Here is a 25,622-nt window from a genome sequence, read left to right as displayed (position 1 = left end):
TGTCACAATTACTGCTGTTCATTACAAACAGACATTATAAAATTAATTTTAGTCCCCATCATGTTTATAATATGTAAATATACTGGATAGTATATATATATATATATATATATATATATATATATATAAAACACATACGCATATACAGCACATACTTTTAGAGGACACAGGCATACATATATTTACACACACACACACAAACATGCATACACACGCATACACACTTACATAAATAAATATATCTGTTACAAAATAGACCCCCTTTGTTATAGTTAACTTATTATTATATTATTAAACATTTTGGGCCAGATTACAAGTGAAGCACTATTTAACGCTCCTGCTCAAGCGTTCACTGCGCTAGAAGTAAGCTTTGTGCACGTGTCGGGTAGCACTCGTATTATGAGTTAAAAGTAAACTATTTTCGCTCTTGCTCTAACCTGAGGAGCGCAAAAAGCCGAATTTAGAATATGGCATGTGTGTTCACTTATTCCCCAATATAAGTCAATAGAGCAAAAAAAGTTTGAAAAAAAACACAAAACACCCAACTAGCAAGCATACTCAATCACATTGTCTCATGTGCGCTAACCCTACATGAAAATATTAATATTTCAATGTTCTTAACATGTAAGAAAATGTTCTATTTATTCATAAAAACATATTTCTACATATAGATATATATACAGATATATATAGGAATATCTACTTAAAAAGAACATATTCTGCTGTGTGCAGAACATTGGGATGTCAAATATTTAAATACACAGTATAACACTATTAAATTTGAATATTGCATAACTATGCTTTTACATGTTTTCATCTACTTATCATATCATTGTGTCATATATATGTGTGTGTGTGTGTGTATATGTCTGTAAGTATATGTATATGTGTATTAACAGACATATATACACATACAAAACGCATAGATACACACACACATACATTATATATACACAGTATCTCAAAAGTGAGTACACCCCTCACATTTTTGTGAATATTTTATTATATCTTTTCATGTGACAACACTGAAGAAATTGCACTTTGCTACAATGTAAAGTAGTGAGTGTACAGCCTGTATAACAGTGTAAATTTGCTGTACCCTCAAAATAATTACAGTAAAAAGGATGTAATTTTTTTTTAACACATTAAGAAATGGTATTACAAGGTGTCCCTTTAATCCTTTATTGGGGGTTAAACACATATACTGGGCAGGGTCAGTAATTCTAATATTACATATTATGTGATTTTTGCACTTCAATGTCCCTTTAAGTAGTTTTGTTTATGTATCTACACACTGAACTTTCTGTATATTACTGCACTGCTCTGACAATTCCAAATCCAGAGTGGTAACAGCATAAAAATGCTTATGTGTTATTCGAAAATCAGATTTTCCCAAGTAGTTAATAACATCAGATTACATGGATGAATGTCAATAAAGGATTCATTCATTGATACTGACCAAAACATGCCTTTAACAAAGTTATCAAACTGTTGTCTCTCTCTCTCTCTCTCTCTCTCTCTCTCTCTCTCTCTCTCTCTCTCTCTCTCTCTCTATATATATATATATATATATATATATATATATATAACATAATTTATGCTTACCTGATAAATTTATTTCTCTTGTAGTGTATCCAGTCCACGGATCATCCATTACTTATGGGATATTAACTCCTCCCCAACAGGAAGTGCAAGAGGATTCACCCAGCAGAGCTGCTATATAGCTCCTCCCCTAACTGCCATTACCAGTCATTCGACCGAAAACATGCAGAGAAAGGAAAACCATAGGGTGCAGTGGTGACTGTAGTTTAATGGAAAAATTACCTGCCTTAAAGTGACAGGGCGGGCCGTGGACTGGATACACTACAAGAGAAATAAATTTATCAGGTAAGCATAAATTATGTTTTCTCTTGTTAAGTGTATCCAGTCCACGGATCATCCATTACTTATGGGATACCAATACCAAAGCTAAAGTACACGGATGACGGGAGGGACAGGCAGGCTCTTTATACGGAAGGAACCACTGCCTGAAGAACCTTTCTCCCAAAAACAGCCTCCGAAGAAGCAAAAGTGTCAAATTTGTAAAATTTGGAAAAAGTATGAAGAGAAGACCAAGTTGCAGCCTTGCAAATCTGTTCAACAGAAGCCTCATTCTTAAAGGCCCAAGTGGAAGCCACAACTCTAGTAGAATGTGCTGTAATTCTTTCAGGAGGCTGCTGTCCAGCAGTCTCATAGGCTAACCGTATTATGCTACGAAGCCAAAAGGAGAGAGAGGTAGCCGAAGCTTTTTGACCTCTCCTCTGACCAGAATAAACGACAAACAGGGAAGACGTTTGTCGAAAATCCTTAGTTGCCTGTAGATAAAACTTCAGGGCACGGACTACATCTAGATTGTGTAGCAGACGTTCCTTTTTCGAAGAAGGATTAGGACACAAGATGGAACCACAATCTCTTGATTGATATTCCTGTTAGTGACCACCTTAGGTAGGAACCCAGGTTTAGTACGCAGAACTACCTTGTCTGAATGAAAAGTCAGATAAGGAGAATCACAATGTAAGGCAGATAACTCAGAGACTCTTCGAGCCGAGGAAATCGCCATTAAAAACAGAACTTTCCAAGATAACAACTTGATATCAATGGAATGAAGGGGTTCAAACGGAACCCCCTGTAAAACATTAAGAACTAAGTTCAAACTCCATGGTGGAGCAACAGTTTTAAACACAGGCTTGATCCTAGCTAAAGCCTGACAAAAAGCTTGAACGTCCGGAACTTCTGACAGACGTTTGTGTAAAGGAATGGACAGAGCTGAAATCTGTCCCTTTAAGGAACTAGCGGATAAACCCTTTTCTAAACCTTCTTGTAGAAAAGACAATATCCTCGGAATCCTAACCTTACTCCATGAGTAACTCTTGGATTCGCACCAATATAAGTATTTGCGCCATATCTTATGGTAAATCTTTCTGGTAACAGGCTTCCTAGCCTGTATTAAGGTATCAATAACTGACTCAGAAAAACCACGTTTTGATAAAATCAAGCGTTCAATTTCCAAGCAGTCAGCTTCAGAGAAATTAGATTTTGATGTTTGAAGGGACCCTGGATCAGAAGGTCCTGTTTCAGAGGTAGCGACCAAGGTGGACAGGATGACATGTCCACTAGATCTGCATACCAAGTCCTGCGTGGCCATGCAGGCGCTATTAGAATCACTGATGCTCTCTCCTGTTTGATTCTGGCAATCAATCGAGGAAGCATCGGGAAGGGTGGAAACACATAAGCCATCCCGAAGGTCCAAGGTGCTGTCAAAGCATCTATCAGAACCGCTCCCGGATCCCTGGATCTGGACCCGTAACGAGGAAGCTTGGCGTTCTGTCGAGACGCCATGAGATCTATCTCTGGTTTGCCCCAACGTCGAAGTATTTGGGCAAAGACCTCCGGATGAAGTTCCCACTCCCCCGGATGAAAAGTCTGACGACTTAAGAAATCCGCCTCCCAGTTCTCCACTCCCGGGATGTGGATTGCTGACAGGTGGCAAGAGTGAGACTCTGCCCAGCGAATTATCTTTGATACTTCCATCATTGCTAGGGAGCTTCTTGTCCCTCCCTGATGGTTGATGTAAGCTACAGTCATGATGTTGTCCGACTGAAACCTGATGAACCCCCGAGTTGTTAACTGGGGCCAAGCCAGAAGGGCATTGAGAACTGCTCTCAATTCCAGAATGTTTATTGGTAGGAGACTCTCCTCCTGATTCCATTGTCCCTGAGCCTTCAGAGAATTCCAGACAGCGCCCCAACCTAGTAGGCTGGCGTCTGTTGTTACAATTGTCCAGTCCGGCCTGCTGAATGGCATCCCCCTGGACAGATGTGGCCGAGAAAGCCACCATAGAAGAGAATTTCTGGTCTCTTGATCCAGATTCAGAGTAGGGGACAAGTCTGAGTAATCCCCATTCCACTGACTTAGCATGCACAATTGCAGCGGTCTGAGATGTAGGCGTGCAAAGGGTACTATGTCCATTGCTGCTACCATTAAGCCGATCACCTCCATGCATTGAGCTACTGACGGGTGTTGAATGGAATGAAGGACACGGCATGCATCTTGAAGCTTTGTTAACCTGTCTTCTGTCAGGTAAATCTTCATTTCTACAGAATCTATAAGAGTCCCCAAGAAGGGAACTCTTGTGAGTGGAAAGAGAGAACTCTTCTTTTCGTTCACCTTCCATCCATGCGACCTAGAAATGCCAGTACTAACTCTGTATGAGACTTGGCAGTTTGAAAGCTTGAAGCTTGAATCAGAATGTCGTCTAGGTACGGAGCTACCGCAATTCCTCGCGGTCTTAGTACCGCCAGAAGAGCACCCAGAACCTTTGTGAAGATTCTCGGAGCCGTAGCCAATCCGAATGGAAGAGCTACAAACTGGTAATGCCTGTCTAGAAAGGCAAACCTTAGATACCGGTAATGATCTTTGTGAATCGGTATGTGAAGGTAAGCATCCTTTAAATCCACTGTGGTCATGTACTGACCCTTTTGGATCATGGGTAAAATTGTCCGAATAGTCTCCATTTTGAACGATGGAACTCTTAGGAATTTGTTTAGGATCTTTAAATCCAGGATTGGCCTGAAAGTTCCCTCTTTTTTGGGAACCACAAACAGATTTGAGTAAAACCCTTGTCCCTGTTCCGACCGTGGAACTGGATGGATTACTCCCATTAATAAAAGCTCTTGTACGCAGCGTAGAAACGCCTCTTTCTTTATTTGGTTTGTTGACAACCTTGACAGATGAAATCTCTCTCTTGGGGGAGAGTATTTGAAGTCCAGAAGGTATCCCTGAGATATTATCTCTAGCGCCCAGGGATCCTGGACATCTCTTGCCCAAGCCTGGGCGAAGAGAGAAAGTCTGCCCCCCACTAGATCTGTTCCCGGATCGGGGGCCCTCAATTCATGCTGTTTTAGGGGCACCAGCAGGTTTCCTGGCCTGCTTGCCCTTGTTCCAGGACTGGTTAGGTCTCCAGCCTTGTCTGTAGCGAGCAATAGATCCTTCTTGTTTTGGAGCAGAGGAAGTTGATGCTGCTCCTGCTTTGAAATTCCGAAAGGAACGAAAATTAGATTGTCTAGCCTTAGGTTTGGCTCTGTCTTGAGGCAGGGCATGGCCTTTACCTCCTGTAATGTCAGCGATAATTTCTTTCAATCCGGGCCCGAATAAGGTCTGCCCTTTGAAAGGTATATTAAGAAATTTAGACTTAGAAGTAACGTCAGCTGACCAGGATTTTAGCCACAGTGCTCTGCGCGCCTGAATGGCGAATCCGGAATTCTTAGCCGTAAGCTTAGTTAAATGTACTACGGCATCTGAAATAAATGAGTTAGCTAACTTAAGAGCTTTAAGCCTGTGTGTAATCTCATCTAATGGAGCTGATTCAAGTGTCCCTTCCAGAGACTCAAACCAAAATGCTGCTGCAGCCGTGACAGGCGCAATGCATGTAAGGGGTTGCAATATAAAACCTTGTTGAACAAACATTTTCTTAAGGTAACCCTCTAACTTTTTATCCATTGGATCTGAAAAGGCACAGCTATCCTCCACCGGGATAGTGGTACGCTTAGCTAAAGTAGAAACTGCTCCCTCCACCTTAGGGATCGTTTGCCATAAGTCCCGTGTGGTGGTGTCTATTGGAAACATCTTTCTAAATATCGGAGGGGGTGAGAACGGCACACCGGGTCTATCCCACTCCTTAGTAACAATTTCAGTAAGTCTCTTAGGTATAGGAAAAACGTCAGTACTCTACGGTACCGCAAAATATTTATCCAACCTACACATTTTTTCTGGTATTGCAACTGTGTTACAATCATTCAGAGCCGCTAACACCTCCCCTAGTAATACACGGAGGTTTTCCAGCTTAAATTTAAAATTTGAAATATCTGAATCCAATCTGTTTGGATCAGAACCGTCAGCCGCAGAATGAAGCTCTCCGTCCTCATGTTCTGCAAGTTGTGACGCAGTATCTGACATGGCCCTAACATTATCAGCGCACTCTGTTCTCACCCCAGAGTGATCACGCTTACCTCTTAGTTCTGGTAATTTAGCCAAAACTTCAGTCATAACAGTAGCCATATCCTGTAATGTGATTTGTAATGGCTGCCCAGATGTACTCGGCGCCACAATATCACGCACCCCCCGAGCGGGAGATGCAGGTACTGACACGTGAGGCGAGTTAGTCGGCATAACTCTCCCCTCGTTGTTTGGTGAAATGTGTTCAATTTGTACAGATTGACTTTTATTAAAGTAGCATCAATACAGTTAGTACATAAATTTCTATTGGGCTCCACTTTGGCATTAGCACATATAGCACAGATGTCTTCCTCTGAATCAGACATGTTTAACACACTAGCAAATAAACTAGCAACTTGGAAATACTTTTCAAGTAATTTACTATAATATGAAAACGTACTGTGCCTATAAGAAGCACAGAAAGAGTTATGACAGTTGAAAGTTAATAAACTGAAAGGTTATAGCATCAAATCTTTGTAAAAAACACAATTTTAGCAAAGGCTTGTTCCCATTAGCGAAGGATAACTAACCCTGATAGCAGAAAAAAAGGTTACAGAAATAAACGTTTTTTATCACAGTCAACTACAATCTCACAGCTCTGCTGTGAATGATTACCTCCCTCAAAACAAGTTTTGAAGACCCCTGAGTTCTGTAGAGATGAACCGGATCATGCAGGAAATACAATGAGCTTCTGATTGAATTTTTTTAACCTCCCCCTCACACACCACAGTGAGAGAGATCAGTAAACTGTCATAAATTAAATAAAACAACTGCCAAGTGGAAAAAATAATGCCCAAAACATTTTATTCACCCAGTACCTCAGAAAATGAAACGATTTTACATGCCAGCAAAAAACGTTTAACATAAATTAAGTGTTATTAAAGAGCCTGTTGCCAGTCCCTGCAAATTAGGCTAAAGTCTTATGCACACAGTATAATTCCAGTGAAGTGCCATTCCCCAGAATACTGAAGTGTAAAATATACATACATGACAGCCTGATACCAGATGCTGCTACTGCATTTAAGGCTGAGTTTACATTATATCGGTATGGCAGAATTTTCTCATCAATTCCATTGTCAGAAAATAATAAGCTGCTACATACCTCTTTGCAGATTAATCTGCCCGCTGTCCCCTGATCTGAAGTTTACCTCTCCTCAGATGGCCGAGAAACAGCAATATGATCTTAACTACGCCGGCTAAAATCATAGTAAAAACTCAGGTAGATTCTTCTTCAAATTCTACCAGAGAAGGAATAACACACTCCGGTGCTATTATAAAATAACAAACTTTTGATTGAAGGTATAAAACTAAATATAATCACCATAGTCCTCTCACACATCCTATCTAGTCGTTGGGTGCAAGAGAATGACTGGTAATGGCAGTTAGGGGAGGAGCTATATAGCAGCTCTGCTGGGTGAATCCTCTTGCACTTCCTGTTGGGGAGGAGTTAATATCCCATAAGTAATGGATGATCCGTGGACTGGATACACTTAACAAGAGAAATATATATATATATATATATATATATATATATATATATACACACACACACACGTAGTGGACTAGTAATATTTTCCTCTGGACTAGTAAACTTTAGTGATATTTTTCTGTGTGTGTGTGTGTGTATATATATATATATATATATATATATATATATATATATATATATATATATATACACATACACACACACACAGAATTTTTTGACAGTGTCATTTTTCTAATATTATATAATTTTAAGCTATCCAAAGCACAGATAAGTTGCATTAATTAAAACATAAAAGTATTTAATAATTTGTGCAACATAAATTGAACCTTTTTAATACTGGCTAATTTTAGCTTAATATTGGCTAACATTTTAGCTGGGTGGTTAGTAATATCAGACTGGTGGTGCACCCGTTATATAAAGTAGCCGGGTGGGGGCAGTGCAATATTTTCTAATATTATATAATTTTCAGATATACAAAGCACAAATGTATTGTATAATTTAACATAAATGTATTTAATGATAATTTGTGCAATAAAACATTGAAATTTTTTATTAGTAGCTAATTTTAGCTTAATATTGGCTAAACATTCACACACACACATATACATGCATAGATACCAGAAAAATAATATGATCTTTTTAAACAAAACAAATAAATAATAAAACCCAAATAATAGGACAACTTTTTAAAAATACATCATGATCTTGAAGAACATGAAAGGCCGCCAAAAAAAGGTTTCACCCAATTATATGTAACCAAACTGATACATAAATGCAAAATGAAAAACTATATAGAGAATTTACAACATAAAACGTGTTCAATAAGAAACTGAACAAAATGCTTTGTCTATAGCATCCTTATCATTTTGTAGCTGACATTTCTAAATAAAGCTTGTTTTATAAACTTAGGAAAAGACACAACTATTTATTGCAACACATACTCAGTACAGAGGAAACTGGAATATACATGTAGTGAATAACTAACATATGCACACAGCCTTGGGGCAGGACTGATAATAAGGATTATAAATTATAAAAAAACTATACTAACACAATGAAACCTACTCAAGACTTGTGACCATTATTGTATTGTTGCTGTAGCACGCCCATCGTTTTATCAGAAAACAAAGAAAATGTTTATTGTAGATACAAACTAACATTTCATAAAGAATTACCTTCCACAAATCCTGATTACTCAGCAGTCGAAACGTACAGGAATTTTCTAAGTAAAACAGCCATGAATAAACGCAAAAGGGCTTTAATCGCTTTCATATTTTTGACATGAGACACACGTGACTAAGGCTACATGAAACTAGTTACATGTAAATAAACAATGTTATACATAGGCATATGTCAAGTGTAATGACAAATTCATAAAAAATATTTGTAAAACTAAAAACTGCTGTATCAATCCTAAAGAAAAGCCAAAGGTACTTCAAATATATATTAATTCTTTTTCTCTTTCCTACTTCTGTAAATTAAAAAAATGAAAGGGATATGAAACCCAAAGAAATGATTTTCTGATTCAGAGCATACAATTTAAAAAAAAGTTTCCAATTTACTTCTATTATCAAATTTGCCTCGTTCCCATGATATTCTTTGCTGAAGAGATACCTAGGTAGGCGTCTAGAGCACTACATGACAGGAAATAGTGCTGCTATCGAGTGCTCTTGTAAATGTATAACATTCTTGCAAAATTTCAGCCATATAGTGCTTCAGAAATGGGCTGGCTCCTAAGCTTACATCCCTGCTTTTCAACAAAACATACCAAGAGAATGAAGAAAAATTGATAATAGAAATAAATTAGAAAGTTGTTTTAAATTTCATGCACTATCTGAATCACGAAAGAAAAATTTTGGGTTTCATATCCCTTTAAATAATTTCCCAATAAAAGATCAGTTCGTAAACAGATTATTAATTCTACACTATACATTTCTAAATTGTTTTAGTTATACATAAGTTCTATAAACCGTTTAAAATATTATTTTAATTTCTTACCTCCCACAATCTTGCAGCTGAGTCATTTGGCGAATACTCAAAGGTTTCAGGCTCCTCATTTTTTTTTACCACTACAAACCCTGGCTCTCGCGCAGATTCCCCCGTTTCTTCAGCATATATGTCTGGACTCCACTGAATAAAAAAGGAGTACAGGTGATCGGTCCTGAAAAATAACAAAAGCAATAATTAATTTGCATGTAAAAATATCAATGCTGTGTGATAACATTTATAAGCCAATGAGGGATGGCTGTACTTGATAAATTAATTCATTCTCATATCAATGTTTTCAATGAAAAAGTTATTCAAATTCTATTTTGTGGAAAGAATAGAAGTTAAAAGAAAGAAAACCGTTAAAGTTTCAAATCAAGTGCATTTATCTTCAGATACTTTTATTTCCTAACATGCTAACATGTTGGTTATTCATAAATACCTGTGCTATTAGGAATGAATGACATGTCCTCAAGTCATCAAAGAATTTCAAATATAATATGAATGCAAGCATTTACAGATTCCAAATATAAAGATTTAGCTTTAATTTAATAAAAACAGGCTACCCCTCAGCATGTAAGCCCAATTGTCCTGTAAATCACCTTCATACAATGTGATCTACAACTGCTGGCAACTCGCAGGCAAGACCCTCTATCCATTCATTTAGTCTACTATTGCCTCTTGTCAATGTTACCATTGTATATTGCACTTGTGTTTTTAGCATTGTGGAATATGTTGACACTCAAATAAATACTGCTGCTACTACTACTACTATTAATAATAATCATCATAATAATATTGGCACTAATTGTGCATACACTAAAGCAGAGTTTCTCAACTATTCGGTGACAAGTAAACTTATGGTACCTCTAACCACAACACATAATATTTTGACTTTAAAACTTCTGTATAATGATGTAAGACCATCCGATCTATCACAGATTTTTCACATTTTTTTTTAAGTTTTTTTATTGTTTAAATATTGACAAAAAAAGTGTAAAGTTTTAGTGTCTATAAAACAATGGAAGCTTTCATGTTGTAACTTAGGTTACCTTCTCTGCTGTGGTCAATTAGAGAAAGTTATAAAATCGGCCACTCGAGTAACAGGAACTGAAAAGCTTACAATTTCAAAATGGAATTACAGGAAAAGTGGACAAAATACATAATAAAAGTATATTGCAGTGTTTCTTTTATATTTATAGGATGTATCATTTTAAAAGAGTCGTGGGGGGGGGGGGCAGGGATCACTACACTGTGGGGGGAAAAAAGCCCTAAACAATCACAATTTACTATAGCTGGATTAAAGTATCTGTAGTACAGTAACTACTTTGGCAGGATTAAAGTATCTGTAGTACAGTAACTACTTTAGCTGGATTAAAGTATCTGTAGTACAGTAACTGTTTACTTTAGCTGGATTGAAGAATGTGTAGTAAATAAACAATTTAACGTATTAAAAATCTATAGTACAGAAATTATTTAGCTAATTAAAGATATGTAGTACAGTAACAGTCTACTTTAGTAGTAGTTGTGTGGAAAATAGGAAACAGACTCTTAGGTGACAGAGGAGTAATCTCTAATTTAATTAAAAAACAAAACTATGGGAAGTTAGCTTTTTTTCCTGGTTCAACTTGACCAGTAAATCTGGTATAAGCCCCTAGGCTGAGAACCAATACTTTGTTCTTACAGTGTAACAAAATAAGCTACACACAAATGTTAAGCTAAGCTTAAGGGTAGAGAAGTGCGCCTACGAGGCTAAAAGTATCAAAGCACCTTTTATAAAAAGATTTTAAATAAATATTTAATAGATAACAGTGTTTACAACAGATTAAAAAAGGGACGTCTCCCTATATTATAAAAAAATAAATAAATAATGGCCAATATGTAACAACGATGTCTCAATGTTAAAAGCAAATTTCATCTAACAAATAGAGGTCTGCAAACTGTATATAACATCAAGGGATTAAAAACAAAACATAAAGGGAAATCCCTGCTAGATCATGGGTCTGACATAAAGCACAGTGTCCGGTAGTTGTGCAGCGTGTGTGTTTACACGGGGCGGCAATTTATGCAGATGAAGAGAGGAACACTCGTTAGTGAGACTCTCCGGTGGGTAGTCTAATATAGTAGCCACAGTTCATATAAGGCTTATATGTATATAAGGTGACAGTGTCCATAAAGCACTGAGGTATTGAGTAATAGTACTTTACCGTATTCAGGTGGTAAGTCTCGGTCAAATCGTGGACCGTTTGTGCGGCTCGCAGCCGCTCTCCAAAATAATTCTCTGCAAACCTGCTCACGTGTCGGACGGCGTCTGACGTCACTCCTTATTCTTCGTATTCAAGGAGGTGTTACTGCGCATTGCCAAACAGCTGTTTGGAGACTTCTACTTAGTAACCTTGTTCTCCAATGAGGTATATGTTCAGCCCTTAGAGGTTTCTTATGGGCTCACAGCGTTAGATAGAATGTACAGATTCTTCCTCACTTCCAATGTAGCAATTCAGAGATTTAACCCGGGTTAAAGGTGCTGTACAAGAGATGCTTCAGATGAAAGCTGCAATGTCACTTAAACAAGTGACGCGTTTCGCCCTCCCTTGGGCTTTATCAAGAGGGAGTCTGCAGAGAATTCTTTTGGAGAGCGGCTGCGAGCCGCACGAACGGTCCACGATTTGACCGAGACTTACCACCTGAATACGGTAAAGTACTATTACTCAATACCTCAGTGCTTTATCGACACTGTCACCTTATATACATATAAGCCTTATATGAACTGTGGCTACTATATTAGACTACCCACCGGAGAGTCTCACTAACGAGTGTTCCTCTCTTCATCTGCATAAACTGCCGCCCCGTGTAAACACACACGCTGCACAACTACCGGACACTGTGCTTTATGTCAGTACCATGATCTAGCAGGGATTTCCCTTTATGTTTTGTTTTTAATCCCTTGATGTTATATACAGTTTGCAGACCTCTATTTGTTAGATGAAATTTGCTTTTAACATTGAGACATCGTTGTTACATATTGGCCATTATTTATTTATTTTTTTATAATATAGGGAGACGTCCCTTTTTTAATCTGTTGTAAACACTGTTTTTCTATTAAATATTTATTTAAAATCTTTTTATAAAAGGTGTTTTGATACTTTTAGCCTCGTAGGCGCACTTCTCTACCCTTAAGCTTAGCTTAACATTTGTGTGTATGGTCATTTGACACATAATAGGGATTGTGTCTTTAGAAGAGTGTATAGTATCCTCTCTTAGCGCATACTAATCTTTCCTCTGTATCTAACAAAATAAGCTAGCATTGTGTCATATGAATGAATGCATGAGTAACATGTATAGCGCTACACCGCAAACTAAATCGCCTCAAGGCGCTTTTCAGCCAGTAGCGGCCTGAGCCTTCAGAAAAGGTGGGTCTTGAGTTTCTTCCTGAAGGCCAGATGGTTTTCTTCTGAGCAGATGTCCGCTAGTAGCGCATTCCATAGCCGGGGTCCTTGAACTGCGAATCTTCGCTCGCCTTTAGACTTTTAGCGGGTTTTGGGTATGTGGAGGAGGTTCTGGATAGCTGACCAGAGGGGGCGATTTGGGGTGTAGTGTTTTATTTTGTTGCAGAGGTATTTTGGGGCTTTCCTTTGTGTACATTTGTGGGTGAGGCAGAGGGTCTTGAATGTAACACGATCCTTCACGGGTAGCCAATGTAGTGTCCTCAGGGACGGGGTGATTGATTCCCAGGGTTTTTTCCCAGTTACCAGTCTGGCGGCTGTGTACTGGAAGACTTGGAGCTGTGAGATTTGGTATTTAGGGAGTCCTAAGTAGAGAGAATTTGCATAGTCAAGTCGGGAGTTGATGGTTATTCCAATTACAGGTGCAGTGTCTCCTTCAGGGATGAAGGGGATTAGTCGACGTAGCAGGCGAAGAAGGTGGTGAGATTCGCTGACTACTGATCCTATTTGAGCGTCCATTGTCATGTCTGAGTCAAAGATGACTCCAAGGCTTTTGACTTTGGCGCTGGGGGTGATGGTTTGTCCGAAGATGGTAGGTGGGTTGGATGTTATGTTGGGGAGTTTATTTCTGTTTGCGTGGAGGAAGAGCAGTTCTGTTTTGGATCCGTTGAGTTTGAGGAAGCTCTCAGTCATCCACTTGTCAATAAATGAGAGGAAGTTTTCCAGGGCGTGGTATTGGTCTTTCTTGTTGGTGATGCCCAGGTATAGTTGAGTGACATCGGCGTAGGAGTGATAAAGCAGGTCCTGGTTGCTGATGATTTTGAGGAGTGGGCGGAGGTAGATATTGAAGAGCACGGGTGACAGGGGTGATCCTTGAGGGACTCCGCATGTGATTTTACGTGCTTCTGAGGTGAAGGGGCCTAGTTTCACTTTCTGGGATCGGTTCTCTAGGAAGGATGCAAACCAGGGTAGGTCAGAGTCTGTGAGATGAATGAGCAGGGTTTTGTGGTCTACTGTGTTGAAGGCTGCGCTGAGGTCCAGTAGCACCAGGAGGCACAATTCTCCCTTATCTGCTGCTTTGAGGGCATCATCCCAGATCTTGAGGAGTGCCATTTCGGTCCCGTGGCCAGGGCGGAAGCCAGATTGTAATGGATCCAGGAGTTCATGTGTGTCCAGATGGGACTGTAGCTGTTGCACTACTGCTTTCTCGATAATCTTGGAGAGGGTTTTGAGGCTTGTGACAGGTCTGCGGTTGTTTGAGTTTTTGGGGTTAAGGTTGGGCTTCTTTAGGAGGTGTTTTATTATGCCTTGCTTGAGGGAGATAGGCATAATTCCTTCTTTGAATGACTGGTTTATGAGGTGTGTTATGGTGGGTGTCAGGATGTGGGTGCATTCTTTCAGAAGTTTTGTGGGAATAATGTTGTTTGGTGATGTGCTGTCTCGGAGGCTTCGGATTATGGTTTTGGTGGTGTCAATGGTGATTGATACCAGGGTGAATCTTGGTGGATGTGGAGAATTTGTGTGTTTTTTGTCTTCTTGCTGTGACTAGGCAGAGTTGATTGCTATGTTCTGTTGAATTTCTTCTTGAATGTTTGTGATTTTGTCAATGAAAAAGTCAGCTCATTGCAGAATTCTTTTGTTTCGTTTGCTGGTGGCTCAAGAAAGATGGGGTTCATAGTCTCTGCGACTAGTTTGAAGAGCTCGCAGGGGCAATTTATGGCTTTTGATATGGTGTTGGAAAAGTGTACTTTTTTGCTGTAAAGATGGCTTTGTGGTATTTAGTAGTGAGTGATTTGTAGTTTGTGTGGTTGTATGTGGTTGGGTTTCTTCTCCAAGCTGCTTCTACTCTTCTCCGTTCTTGTTTCAGTGATGTAAGGGAGCCATTGAACGTGGGTGGGTGCAGCGAATGTATCTGCTGTCTGTAGTAGTGCTGTGTTAAGAGAGTCGAGTGTGTGGGGAGTTGCATCAGTGCCACTATATTCTTGGACAGTGTGGTTTTGAAAAGTTGTGAGTGTAGTTTCTTCTGTGATCTTGTCCAGTGTGTTGTTGTTGAGTGTGCTGGTTTTTGGCAAAAGATGTCTGTAGTTATTTTAAATTTGATAGTATGGTGGTCAGTCCATGGTAGGGCATGTTGTCCAGAATGTTGATGTCAATGTTCTGTTTGAAGATGAGGTTGAGGGTGTGGCCAGAAATGTGAATGGGAGCACTTATCGGTTGCTGCAGACCTAGTGCTTCTAGTTCGTTGATGCAAGCGGTGGCGATGGGGTCCTGGGAGGAGTTGGTCCAAAGGTTGAAGTCCCCGAGTAACAGGAGGTTTTTGGTTTTCAAAGTTTGTGTGAAAATTAATTCAGTGAAGGGAGTGAGGAAGTGTGCCTTTGGTCGTGGTGGTCTGTAGCATAGTAGTATGTGGATGGTGTCTTGGGGTGTTTGGAGTTGTAGTGTGGGTGTTTCCATGAATGGCAGTGTGCTTTGTAGGGTTGGTTTAGTGAGAATAAGATGTGATTTGTAGATCACTGCTAGACCACCTCCTCTTTGTCCAACTCTGTGCTCTGTCAGGATGGAGTAGTTCTCAGGCACTAGTTCTGCTAGGATGGTGTTACAGCCAGGTGTTAGCCAGCTCTCGGTGATGAAGAGACAGTCTGTGTTGTATTGAGTAATAAAGTCGTGGATTTCATGCTTGTGCTTGACTGCTGATCTGGTGTTGAGCAGGGCACATGATAGGTGTTGTGCTGGGGGTGGTGCAGTTCTCTTTTGAGTGGGCAGTTGCAAGTTAGTGTTTAGCAGGTGTTCTTTTCGTAGCATTTTTTGGGTGGTGGTATTTAGTGGTGTGGCGGTGTTCCTCAGGCTGAGGAGGATGTCAGATGAGTATTTGATGTTGTGCATAATGGATTGTAAGTTAGTGCGTGGGATGCGAGTGATGTCGTGAGTGGGCACTGTAGAGGTTATAGGTGGGGTGTGGGTGAGTGGATGCTGTGTGGGATAGAGGGTACTGTGAACTAGTGTTGTGCATGGGTGTTCTGTGTTGGAACTGTAGGTGCATGAGTGCTAGGGTGAGGGCTGGTGAGTGGGAGCTAGGGTGAGTGCTTGGATTGCTATTGGTGGGTGCTGGTAAGTGAGTGTTAGGGGTGAGTGATGGTGATTGGGTGCTAGGGGTGAGTGCTGGTGAGCGGGTGCTAAGGGTGAGCGCTGGTAAGTGGGTGATAGGTGTGAGGGTTGGTGAGCGAGTGCTATCGGTGAGGGCTAGTTAGTGTTGGTGAGTGTTATGGGTGAGGACTGGTGAGTGAGTGCTAGTGAGTGTTGTTGAGTGAATGCAAGTGAGTGAGTGTTATGAGTGAGGGCTGGTGAGTGGGTGGTATGCGTGAGGGATGGTGAGTGAGTGCTATGGATGAGGGCTGGAGAGTGCATGTTGGTGAGTGAGCGTTATGGGTGAGTGCTGGTGACTAAGTACTAGTGGTGAATGAAAGGGGTCAGTGCTAGAGGTGAGGGCTGTTAAGTGAGTGCTAGGGGTGAGGGTTGGTGAGTGAGTGCTTAGGGTGAGTGCTAGTGAGTGAGTGCTAGCGGTGAGGTCTAGGGGTGAGTGCTAGTGAGTGTTTGCAGGGGGATGTATGTGGTGAGATTTTTGCAGAGTTATGCTGTTTGTTCCAGTGGTTGACAAGTTACTGTTCGCTTTGGATCCTCTGTAGTAAACTTGTGGAGGCTCTGAGGGCGGCTCTCAGGCGGCAGAGGATGCCTGTAGACGCTGGGGCTAGAGCAGGGAGGAGGTCTGACCCTTTTTCTTGCTCTGCTGTCCTAGTCAGATGAAAGACTGAGAAGTTTTTTTATGCGCTTAGCATGTCGATTGTAATAAAATTTAACTTTTGATATCCAGAATAATGCCATTTATATCCTTATAACAGATCATTAGAGCAGATGTAATTTTGGTTTCTTTTCATAAAATCCAACAGGGAGCCTGTGCTGTTCTTTGTATTATTCTATATTGTCCAAATTTAGTTGTCTACAGTTGGGCAGTTTGTCACTGTTGCTTTCTTTTGAAGGTAATATTTCTTATTTTTACTATTTCCTTGTTTTATCAAACCTAACTTGTACTTTCTTTATGGATTGTTTTAGTTCCTGAGATATCTTCTAGAATTTATCTCCTACAAATTAGCTTATTTACAAGGTATATATTAACTCAAATCAGGAGCTCATTTTTCTGCTGCTGCTCTGTTAACTGTCATAACTGTCATTCCCGGAAGTGTCTGCTCAGTGCAGGGACCGGTGTTCTCGGCGTGACTTTCACAAGTAACCAAGGTACTATGGGGATCCTGAAAGCAGCTACTGTGTTGGGGTCTCGGCTCCACCAGCACACCGGACCCACTGCTAAACTGAAGCTTGTTCTAAACATATGTAGATATTGTTCCTCTGGTATTATTCCATATGAAAAGATTTGTAACATTGGAATTTCTGCTCACATTGATTCTGGTAAAACCACCTTGACGGAACGTGTTTGCTGGAAGAATAGCACAAATGCATGAGGTAAAAGGGAAGGATAGTGTAGGAGCTGTTATGGATTTAATGGAACTGGAGCGACAGAGAGGCATCTCAATCCAGTCAGCAGCCACTTATACCATGTGGAAAGACACTAACATCAATACAATTGATACACCAGGGCACATGGACTTCACTATAGAGGTGGAGAGGGCCCTAAGAGTCCTGGATGGAGCAATCCTTGTTCTCTGTGCAGTTTGGGGTGTTCAGTGTCAGATCATGACTGTGAACAGGCAGATGAAGTGTTATGCTGTTCCTTTCCTATACTTCATAAACAAGCTGGACCGGCAAGGCTCTAACCCCAGCAAAGCTGTTAAGCAGCTCAGAGCTAAGTTGAACCACAATGCCGCCTTTATCCAGATTCCCATTGGACTTGAGAATAAATTGAAAAGAATTATAGTCTTGATAGAGGAACATGCCATGTATTTTGATGGAGAATATGGGCAGTCTGTGCGTTATGAAGAAATCCCTGCAGATTTCAGAGCTAAGTTGGACAAGCTCCTAGGTGAAATGTTTTTAGAAGAAAAGGTCCCTACAGTATCTGATCTAAAACATGCTATCCGAGGAGCCACTCTAAAGAGATTGTTCACACCTGTTCTGGTAGGAAGTGCTTTAAAGAACAAGGGTGTCCAGCCTCTCTTAGATACTATCCTTGTGTATCTTCCCAACCCGTCTGAAGTCCAAAATTTAGCAATTCTCAATCAAGAGAACTCTGAAGAACCATGTAAGAAACTAATAAATCCAACCAGGGATGGCTCCCAGCCATTTGTAGGCTTGGCTTTTAAACTGGAAGCAGGGCATTTTGGTCAGCTTACATATGTCCGTGTCTACCAGGGAATACTGAAAAACATAATTTATGCTTACCTGATAAATTCCTTTCTTCTGTAGTGTGATCAGTCCACGGGTCATCATTACTTCTGGGATATTACTCCTCCCCAACAGGAAGTGCAAGAGGATTCACCCAGCAGAGCTGCATATAGCTCCTCCCCTCTACGTCACTCCCAGTCATTCGACCAAGGACCAACGAGAAAGGAAAAGCCAAGGGTGAAGTGGTGACTGGAGTATAAATTAAAAAATATTTACCTGCCTTAAAAACAGGGCGGGCCGTGGACTGATCACACTACAGAAGAAAGGAATTTATCAGGTAAGCATAAATTATGTTTTCTTCTGTTAAGTGTGATCAGTCCACGGGTCATCATTACTTCTGGGATACCAATACCAAAGCAAAAGTACACGGATGACGGGAGGGATAGGCAGGCTCTTTATACAGAAGGAACCACTGCCTGAAGAACCTTTCTCCCAAAAATAGCCTCCGATGAAGCAAAAGTGTCAAATTTGTAAAATTTGGAAAAAGTATGAAGCGAAGACCAAGTTGCAGCCTTGCAAATCTGTTCAACAGAGGCCTCATTCTTGAAGGCCCAAGTGGAAGCCACAGCTCTAGTAGAATGAGCTGTAATTCTTTCAGGAGGCTGCTGTCCAGCAGTCTCATAAGCTAAACGAATTATGCTACGAAGCCAAAAAGAAAGAGAGGTAGCGGAAGCTTTTTGACCTCTCCTCTGCCCAGAGTAAATGACAAACAGAGAAGACGTTTGTCGAAATTCCTTAGTTGCCTGTAAGTAAAATTTTAGAGCACGGACTACATCCAGGTTGTGCAGTAGACGTTCCTTCTTTGAAGAAGGATTTGGGCATAAAGAAGGAACAACAATCTCTTGATTGATATTCCTGTTAGTAACTACATTAGGTAAGAACCCAGGTTTAGTACGCAGGACTACCTTATCCGAATGAAAAATCAAATAAGGAGAATCACAATGTAAGGCTGATAATTCAGAGACTCTTCGAGCCGAGGAAATAGCCATTAAAAATAGAACTTTCCAAGATAACAACTTTATATCAATGGAATGAAGGGGTTCAAACGGAACGCCCTGAAAAACATTAAGAACAAGGTTTAGACTCCATGGTGGAGCAACAGTTTTAAACACAGGCTTAATCCTGGTCAAAGCCTGACAAAAAGCCTGGACGTCAGGAACTTCTGACAGACGTTTGTGTAACAGAATGGACAGAGCTGAGATCTGTCCCTTTAATGAACTAGCAGATAAACCCTTTTCTAAACCTTCTTGAAGAAAAGACAATATCCTAGGAATCCTAACCTTACTCCAAGAGTAACCTTTGGATTCACACCAATATAGGTATTTACGCCATATCTTATGGTAAATCTTTCTGGTAACAGGTTTCCTAGCCTGTATTAAGGTATCAATAACTGACTCAGAAAACCCACGTCTTGATAAAATCAAGCGTTCAATTTCCAAGCAGTCAGCTTCAGAGAAGTTAGATTTTGATGTTTGAAGGGACCCTGTATCAGAAGGTCCTGTTTCAGAGGTAGAGACCAAGGTGGACAGGATGACATGTCCACCAGGTCTGCATACCAAGTCCTGCGTGGCCACGCAGGTGCTATTAGAATCACTGATGCTCTCTCTTGTTTGATTCTGGCAATCAATCGCGGAAGCAACGGGAAGGGTGGAAACACGTAAGCCATCCTGAAGTCCCAAGGTGCTGTCAGAGCATCTATCAGGACTGCTCCTGGATCCCTGGATCTGGACCCGTAACGAGGAAGCTTGGCGTTCTGTCGAGACGCCATGAGATCTATCTCTGGTTTGCCCCAACGTCGAAGTATTTGGGCAAAGACCTCCGGATGAAGTTCCCACTCCCCCGGATGAAAAGTCTGACGACTTAAGAAATCCGCCTCCCAGTTCTCCACTCCCGGGATGTGGATTGCTGACAGGTGGCAAGAGTGAGACTCTGCCCAGAGAATTATCTTTGATACTTCCATCATAGCTAGGGAGCTTCTTGTCCCTCCCTGATGGTTGATGTAAGCTACAGTCGTGATGTTGTCCGACTGAAACCTGATGAACCCCCGAGTTGTCAACTGGGGCCAAGCCAGGAGGGCATTGAGAACTGCTCTCAATTCCAGAATGTTTATTGGCAGGAGACTCTCCTCCTGACTCCATTGTCCCTGAGCCTTCAGAGAATTCCAGACGGCACCCCAACCTAGAAGGCTGGCGTCTGTTGTTACAATTGTCCAGTCTGGTCTGCTGAATGGCATCCCCCTGGACAGATGTGGCCGAGAAAGCCACCATAGAAGAGAATTTCTGGTCTCTTGATCCAGATTCAGAGAAGGGGATAAGTCTGAGTAATCCCCATTCCACTGACTTAGCATGCACAGTTGCAGTGGTCTGAGGTGTAAGCGTGCAAAGGGTACTATGTCCATTGCCGCTACCATTAAGCCGATTCCCTCCATGCATTGAGCCACTGACGGGTGTTGAATGGAATGAAGGGTGCGGCAAGCACTTTGAAGTCTTGTTAGCCTGTCCTCTGTCAGGTAAATCTTCATTTCTACAGAATCTATAAGAGTCCCCAGGAAGGGAACTCTTGTGAGTGGAACGAGTGAACTTTTCTTTTCGTTCACCTTCCATCCATGTGAACTTAGAAATGCCAGCACTAACTCTGTATGAGACTTGGCAGTTTGAAAGCTTGAAGCTTGTATCAGAATGTCGTCTAGGTATGGAGCTACCGAGATTCCCCGCGGTCTTAGTACCGCCAGAAGAGCACCCAGAACCTTTGTGAAGATTCTTGGAGCTGTAGCCAATCCGAATGGAAGAGCCACAAACTGGTAATGCATGTCTAGGAAGGCAAACCTTAGGTACCGATAATGATCTTTGTGAATCGGTATGTGAAGGTAAGTATCTTTTAAATCTACAGTGGTCATGTACTGACCCTCTTGGATCATAGGTAAAATTGGCCGAATAGTCTCCATCTTGAACGATGGAACTCTTAGGAATTTGTTTAGGATCTTTAAGTCCAGGATTGGTCTGAAAGTTCCCTCTTTTTTGGGAACCACAAACAGATTTGAGTAAAACCCCTGTCCCTGTTCAGATCGTGGAACTGGATGGATTACTCCCATTAACAAGAGCTCTTGTACGCAGCGTAGAAACGCCTCTTTCTTTGTCTGGATTGTTGACAATCTTGACAGATGAAATCTCTCTCTTGGAGGAGAGTATTTGAAGTCCAGAAGGTATCCCTGAGATATTATCTCTAGCGCCCAGGGATCCTGAACATCTCTTGCCCAAGCCTGGGCGAAGAGAGAAAGTCTGCCCCCCACTAGATCCGATCCCGGATCGGGGGCCCTCAATTCATGCTGTCTTAGGGGCAGCAGCAGGTTTCCTAGTCTGCTTGCCCTTGTTCCAGGACTGGTTAGGTTTCCAGCCTTGTCTGTAGCGAGCAACAGCTCCTTCCTGTTTTGGTGCAGAGGAAGTTGATGCTGCTCCAGCTTTGAAATTACGAAAGGAACGAAAATTAGACTGTCTAGTCTTGGCTTTGGCTTTGTCCTGAGGCAGGGCATGGCCTTTACCTCCTGTAATGTCAGCGATAATCTCTTTCAACCCGGGCCCGAATAAGGTCTGCCCTTTGAAAGGTATATTAAGCAATTTAGACTTAGAAGTAACATCAGCTGACCAGGATTTTAGCCACAGCGCCCTGCGTGCCTGAATGGCGAATCCTGAATTCTTCGCCGTAAGTTTAGTAAGATGTACTACGGCCTCCGAAATGAATGAATTAGCTAGTTTAAGGACTCTAAGCCTGTCCGTAATGTCGTCCAGAGTAGCTGAACCAATGTTCTCTTCCAGAGACTCAATCCAGAATGCCGCTGCAGCCGTGATCGGCGCAATGCATGCAAGGGGTTGCAATATAAAACCTTGTTGAACAAACATTTTCTTAAGGTAACCCTCTAACTTTTTATCCATTGGATCTGAAAAAGCACAGCTATCCTCCACCGGGATAGTGGTACGCTTAGCTAAGGTAGAAACTGCTCCCTCCACCTTAGGGACCGTTTGCCATAAGTCCCTTGTGGTGGCGTCTATTGGAAACATTTTTCTAAATATCGGAGGGGGTGAGAACGGCACACCGGGTCTATCCCACTCCTTAGTAACAATTTCAGTAAGTCTCTTAGGTATAGGAAAAACCTCAGTACTCGTCGGTACCGCAAAATATTTATCCAACCTACACATTTTCTCTGGTATTGCAACTGTGTTACAATCATTCAGAGCCGCTAACACCTCCCCTAGTAATACACGGAGGTTTTCCAGTTTAAATTTAAAATTTGAAATATCTGAATCCAGTCTGTTTGGATCAGAACCGTCACCCACAGAATGAAGTTCTCCGTCCTCATGTTCTGCCACCTGTGACGCAGTGTCTGACATGGCCCTAATATTATCAGCGCACTCTGTTCTCACCCCAGAGTGATCACGCTTACCTCTTAGTTCTGGTAATTTAGCCAAAACCTCAGTCATAACAGTAGCCATATCCTGTAATGTGATTTGTAATGGCCGCCCAGATGTACTCGGCGCTACAATATCACGCACCTCCCTCTGAGCGGGAGATGTAGGTACTGACACGTGAGGCGAGTTAGTCGGCATAACTCTCCCCTCGTTGTTTGGTGAAATTTGTTCAATTTGTACAGATTGACTTTTATTTAAAGTAGCATCAATACAGTTAGTACATAAATTTCTATTGGGCTCCACTTTGGCATTGCAACAAATGACACAGGTATCATCCTCTGAATCAGACATGTTTAACACACTAGCAAATAAACTTGCAACTTGGAAATACAATTCAATTAGAATAATATTAAAACGTACTGTGCCTTTAAGAAGCACAGAAGATCTATGACAATTGAAAATTAATAAATTGAAACAGTTATAGCCTCAATCCTTGTAAACAACACAACTTTAGCAAAGGTTTAATCCCATTAGCAAAGATAACAAATTCTGAAAGCAGGAAACAAATTACAGAATAAACGTTTTTTATCTCAGTCAAACTATAATTCTCACAGCTCTGCTGAGAGAAATTACCTCCCTCAAAATAAGTTTTGAAGACCCCTGAGCTCTGTAGAGATGAACCGGATCATGCAGGGAATACAATGAGTTGCTGACTGAAATATTTGATGCAGTAAAAGCGCCAAAAAAACGGCCCCTCCCCCTCACACACAGCAGTGAGGGAGAACAGAAACTGTCAGAAAAACAGATTAAGCAACTGCCAAGTGGAAAAATAGTGCCCAAACATTTATTCACTCAGTACCTCAGTAAATGAAAACGATTTTACATTCCAGCAAAAACGTTAAACATAATCTCTAGTTATTAAACAGCTTTATGTATTTCTTACAGTGTAATTCTAGTGAAGTACCATTCCCCAGAATACTGAAGTGTAAAGTATACATACATGACATATCGGTATGGCAGGATTTTCTCATCAATTCCATTGTCAGAAAATAAAAACTGCTACATACCTCTATGCAGATTCATCTGCCCGCTGTCCCCTGATCTGAAGTTTACCTCTCCTCAGATGGCCGAGAAACAGCAATATGATCTTAACTACTCCGGCTAAAATCATAACAAAAACTCTGGTAGATTCTTCTTCAAACTCTGCCAGAGAGATAATAACACACTCCGGTGCTATTTTAAAATAACAAACTTTTGATTGAAGATATAAAACTAAGTATAATCACCATAGTCCTCTCACACATCCTATCTAGTCGTTGGGTGCAAGAGAATGACTGGGAGTGACGTAGAGGGGAGGAGCTATATGCAGCTCTGCTGGGTGAATCCTCTTGCACTTCCTGTTGGGGAGGAGTAATATCCCAGAAGTAATGATGACCCGTGGACTGATCACACTTAACAGAAGAAAAAAGTGAATACATTTATAACACAAGAACAGGCAAGAAAGTGAGAGTGCAGAGGCTTTTGAGCCTGCATGCTTAACTGATGGAGGATGTTGAGGAGGTTTATGCAGGGGACATCTGTGCTTTGTTTGGAATTGACTTGGCAAGTGGAGACACTTTTACCAGCAAATCCAGTGACAACCTTTCCATGGAATCCATCCATGTACCTGATCCAGTCATTTCTGTATCAATGAAACCAGTAATTAAGAATGCTCTAGACATGTTTTCTAAAGGTATTAATCGGTTTACTAGAGAAGACCCAACTTTTCGAGTTCACTATGAAGTTGAAAGCAAAGAAACCATTGTGTCTGGTATGGGAGAGTTGCATCTGGAAATCTATTCTCAGAGGATGGAGAGAGAATATGGATGTCCTTGTGTCATGAGTAAACCTAAAGTCGCCTTCAGAGAAACTCTCACTTCAACAGTGCAGTTTGATTTCACCCACAAGAAGCAATCTTGTGGTGCAGGACAGTATGGCAAAGTAATTGGTGTTGTTGAGCCTCTGAATCGAGAAGACTCCACCAAAGTGGAATTTGAAGATAGGACAGTGGGGACAAATATTCCTAAACAATTTGTTCCTGCTGTTGAAAGGGGATCCTGTGAGGCCTGTGAGAAAGGCCTTTTGACAGGACACAAGATTTCAGGGCTGCGTTTTGTATTGGAGGATGGTGCACATCACATGGTGGACTCTAATGAAATCTCCTTTATCAGGGAAGGAGAGGGAGCCACAAAACAAGCTATGGAAAAATCCACAGTGAGTATTCTGGAGCCATGTCTGTCGAAGTTGTAGCACCTGTTGAGTTCCAGGGACCTGTAATCGCTGGCATTAACCGTAGGCATGGAGTGATAGTAGGTCAAGATGCAGCCGAAGGATATTTCACTGTCTATGCAGATGTTACACTAAATAATATGTTTGGCTATGCATCTGAGCTGCGATCCTGCACAGAGGGGAAGAGTGAATACACCATGGAGTACAGCAGATACCAGCCTTGCTTGCCAAGTACACAAGAAGCATTAATTAACAAGTATTTTGAATCAACAGGTCAGCTTCCAGCAAAAAATGGAAAGGCTAAAAGCTGACCTGCTTGTTATGGTCTATTTAGAGACTTGGTGGACTCTGAAATTGGCTCTGTTTTGTGGTTTTATTTTGTACATAGCACCAACCACCATACCTTACAATCCTCTTTATGGAATCCTGTATAGAGTGTGAATGCAGCTACAGAGGTTGTAGTTCCTAGAATACTTCAATGTTGCAGTTTGACAGGCTCTGATGACATTTCTACAACGTAACAGAACAGCTCTGACTATAGCAAGTGATGACGGAACTTCAGAAGGAGCTTTGTATGCCACTTAAACTGCTGAAAATGACCTCATG

The 25,622-nt window shown here is 41.1% G+C and overlaps 1 protein-coding gene and 1 pseudogene across 2 annotated transcripts in view; one reads left to right on the top strand and one right to left on the bottom strand.

Moving 5' to 3' along the window:
- The window catches only part of OXR1 (oxidation resistance 1), a 420,839-nt gene that overhangs the window by 111,013 nt on the left and 284,204 nt on the right, over positions 1-25,622 (bottom strand). For both annotated transcript variants that reach the window (XM_053715278.1, XM_053715279.1), the window contains exon 9: positions 9,521-9,683. In XM_053715278.1, the coding sequence (XP_053571253.1) occupies positions 9,521-9,683 (163 nt within the window). The remainder of the gene's footprint in view (positions 1-9,520; positions 9,684-25,622) is intronic.
- LOC128661104 (elongation factor G, mitochondrial-like) lies at positions 17,247-25,327 on the top strand (annotated as a pseudogene).

This window comes from Bombina bombina, chromosome 5 (genome assembly GCF_027579735.1).
Source record: "Bombina bombina isolate aBomBom1 chromosome 5, aBomBom1.pri, whole genome shotgun sequence".
NCBI lineage: Eukaryota > Metazoa > Chordata > Amphibia > Anura > Bombinatoridae > Bombina > Bombina bombina.
The sequence above is the reverse complement of the archived record's forward strand: the minus strand, read 5'-3'. Positions and strand labels throughout refer to the sequence as shown.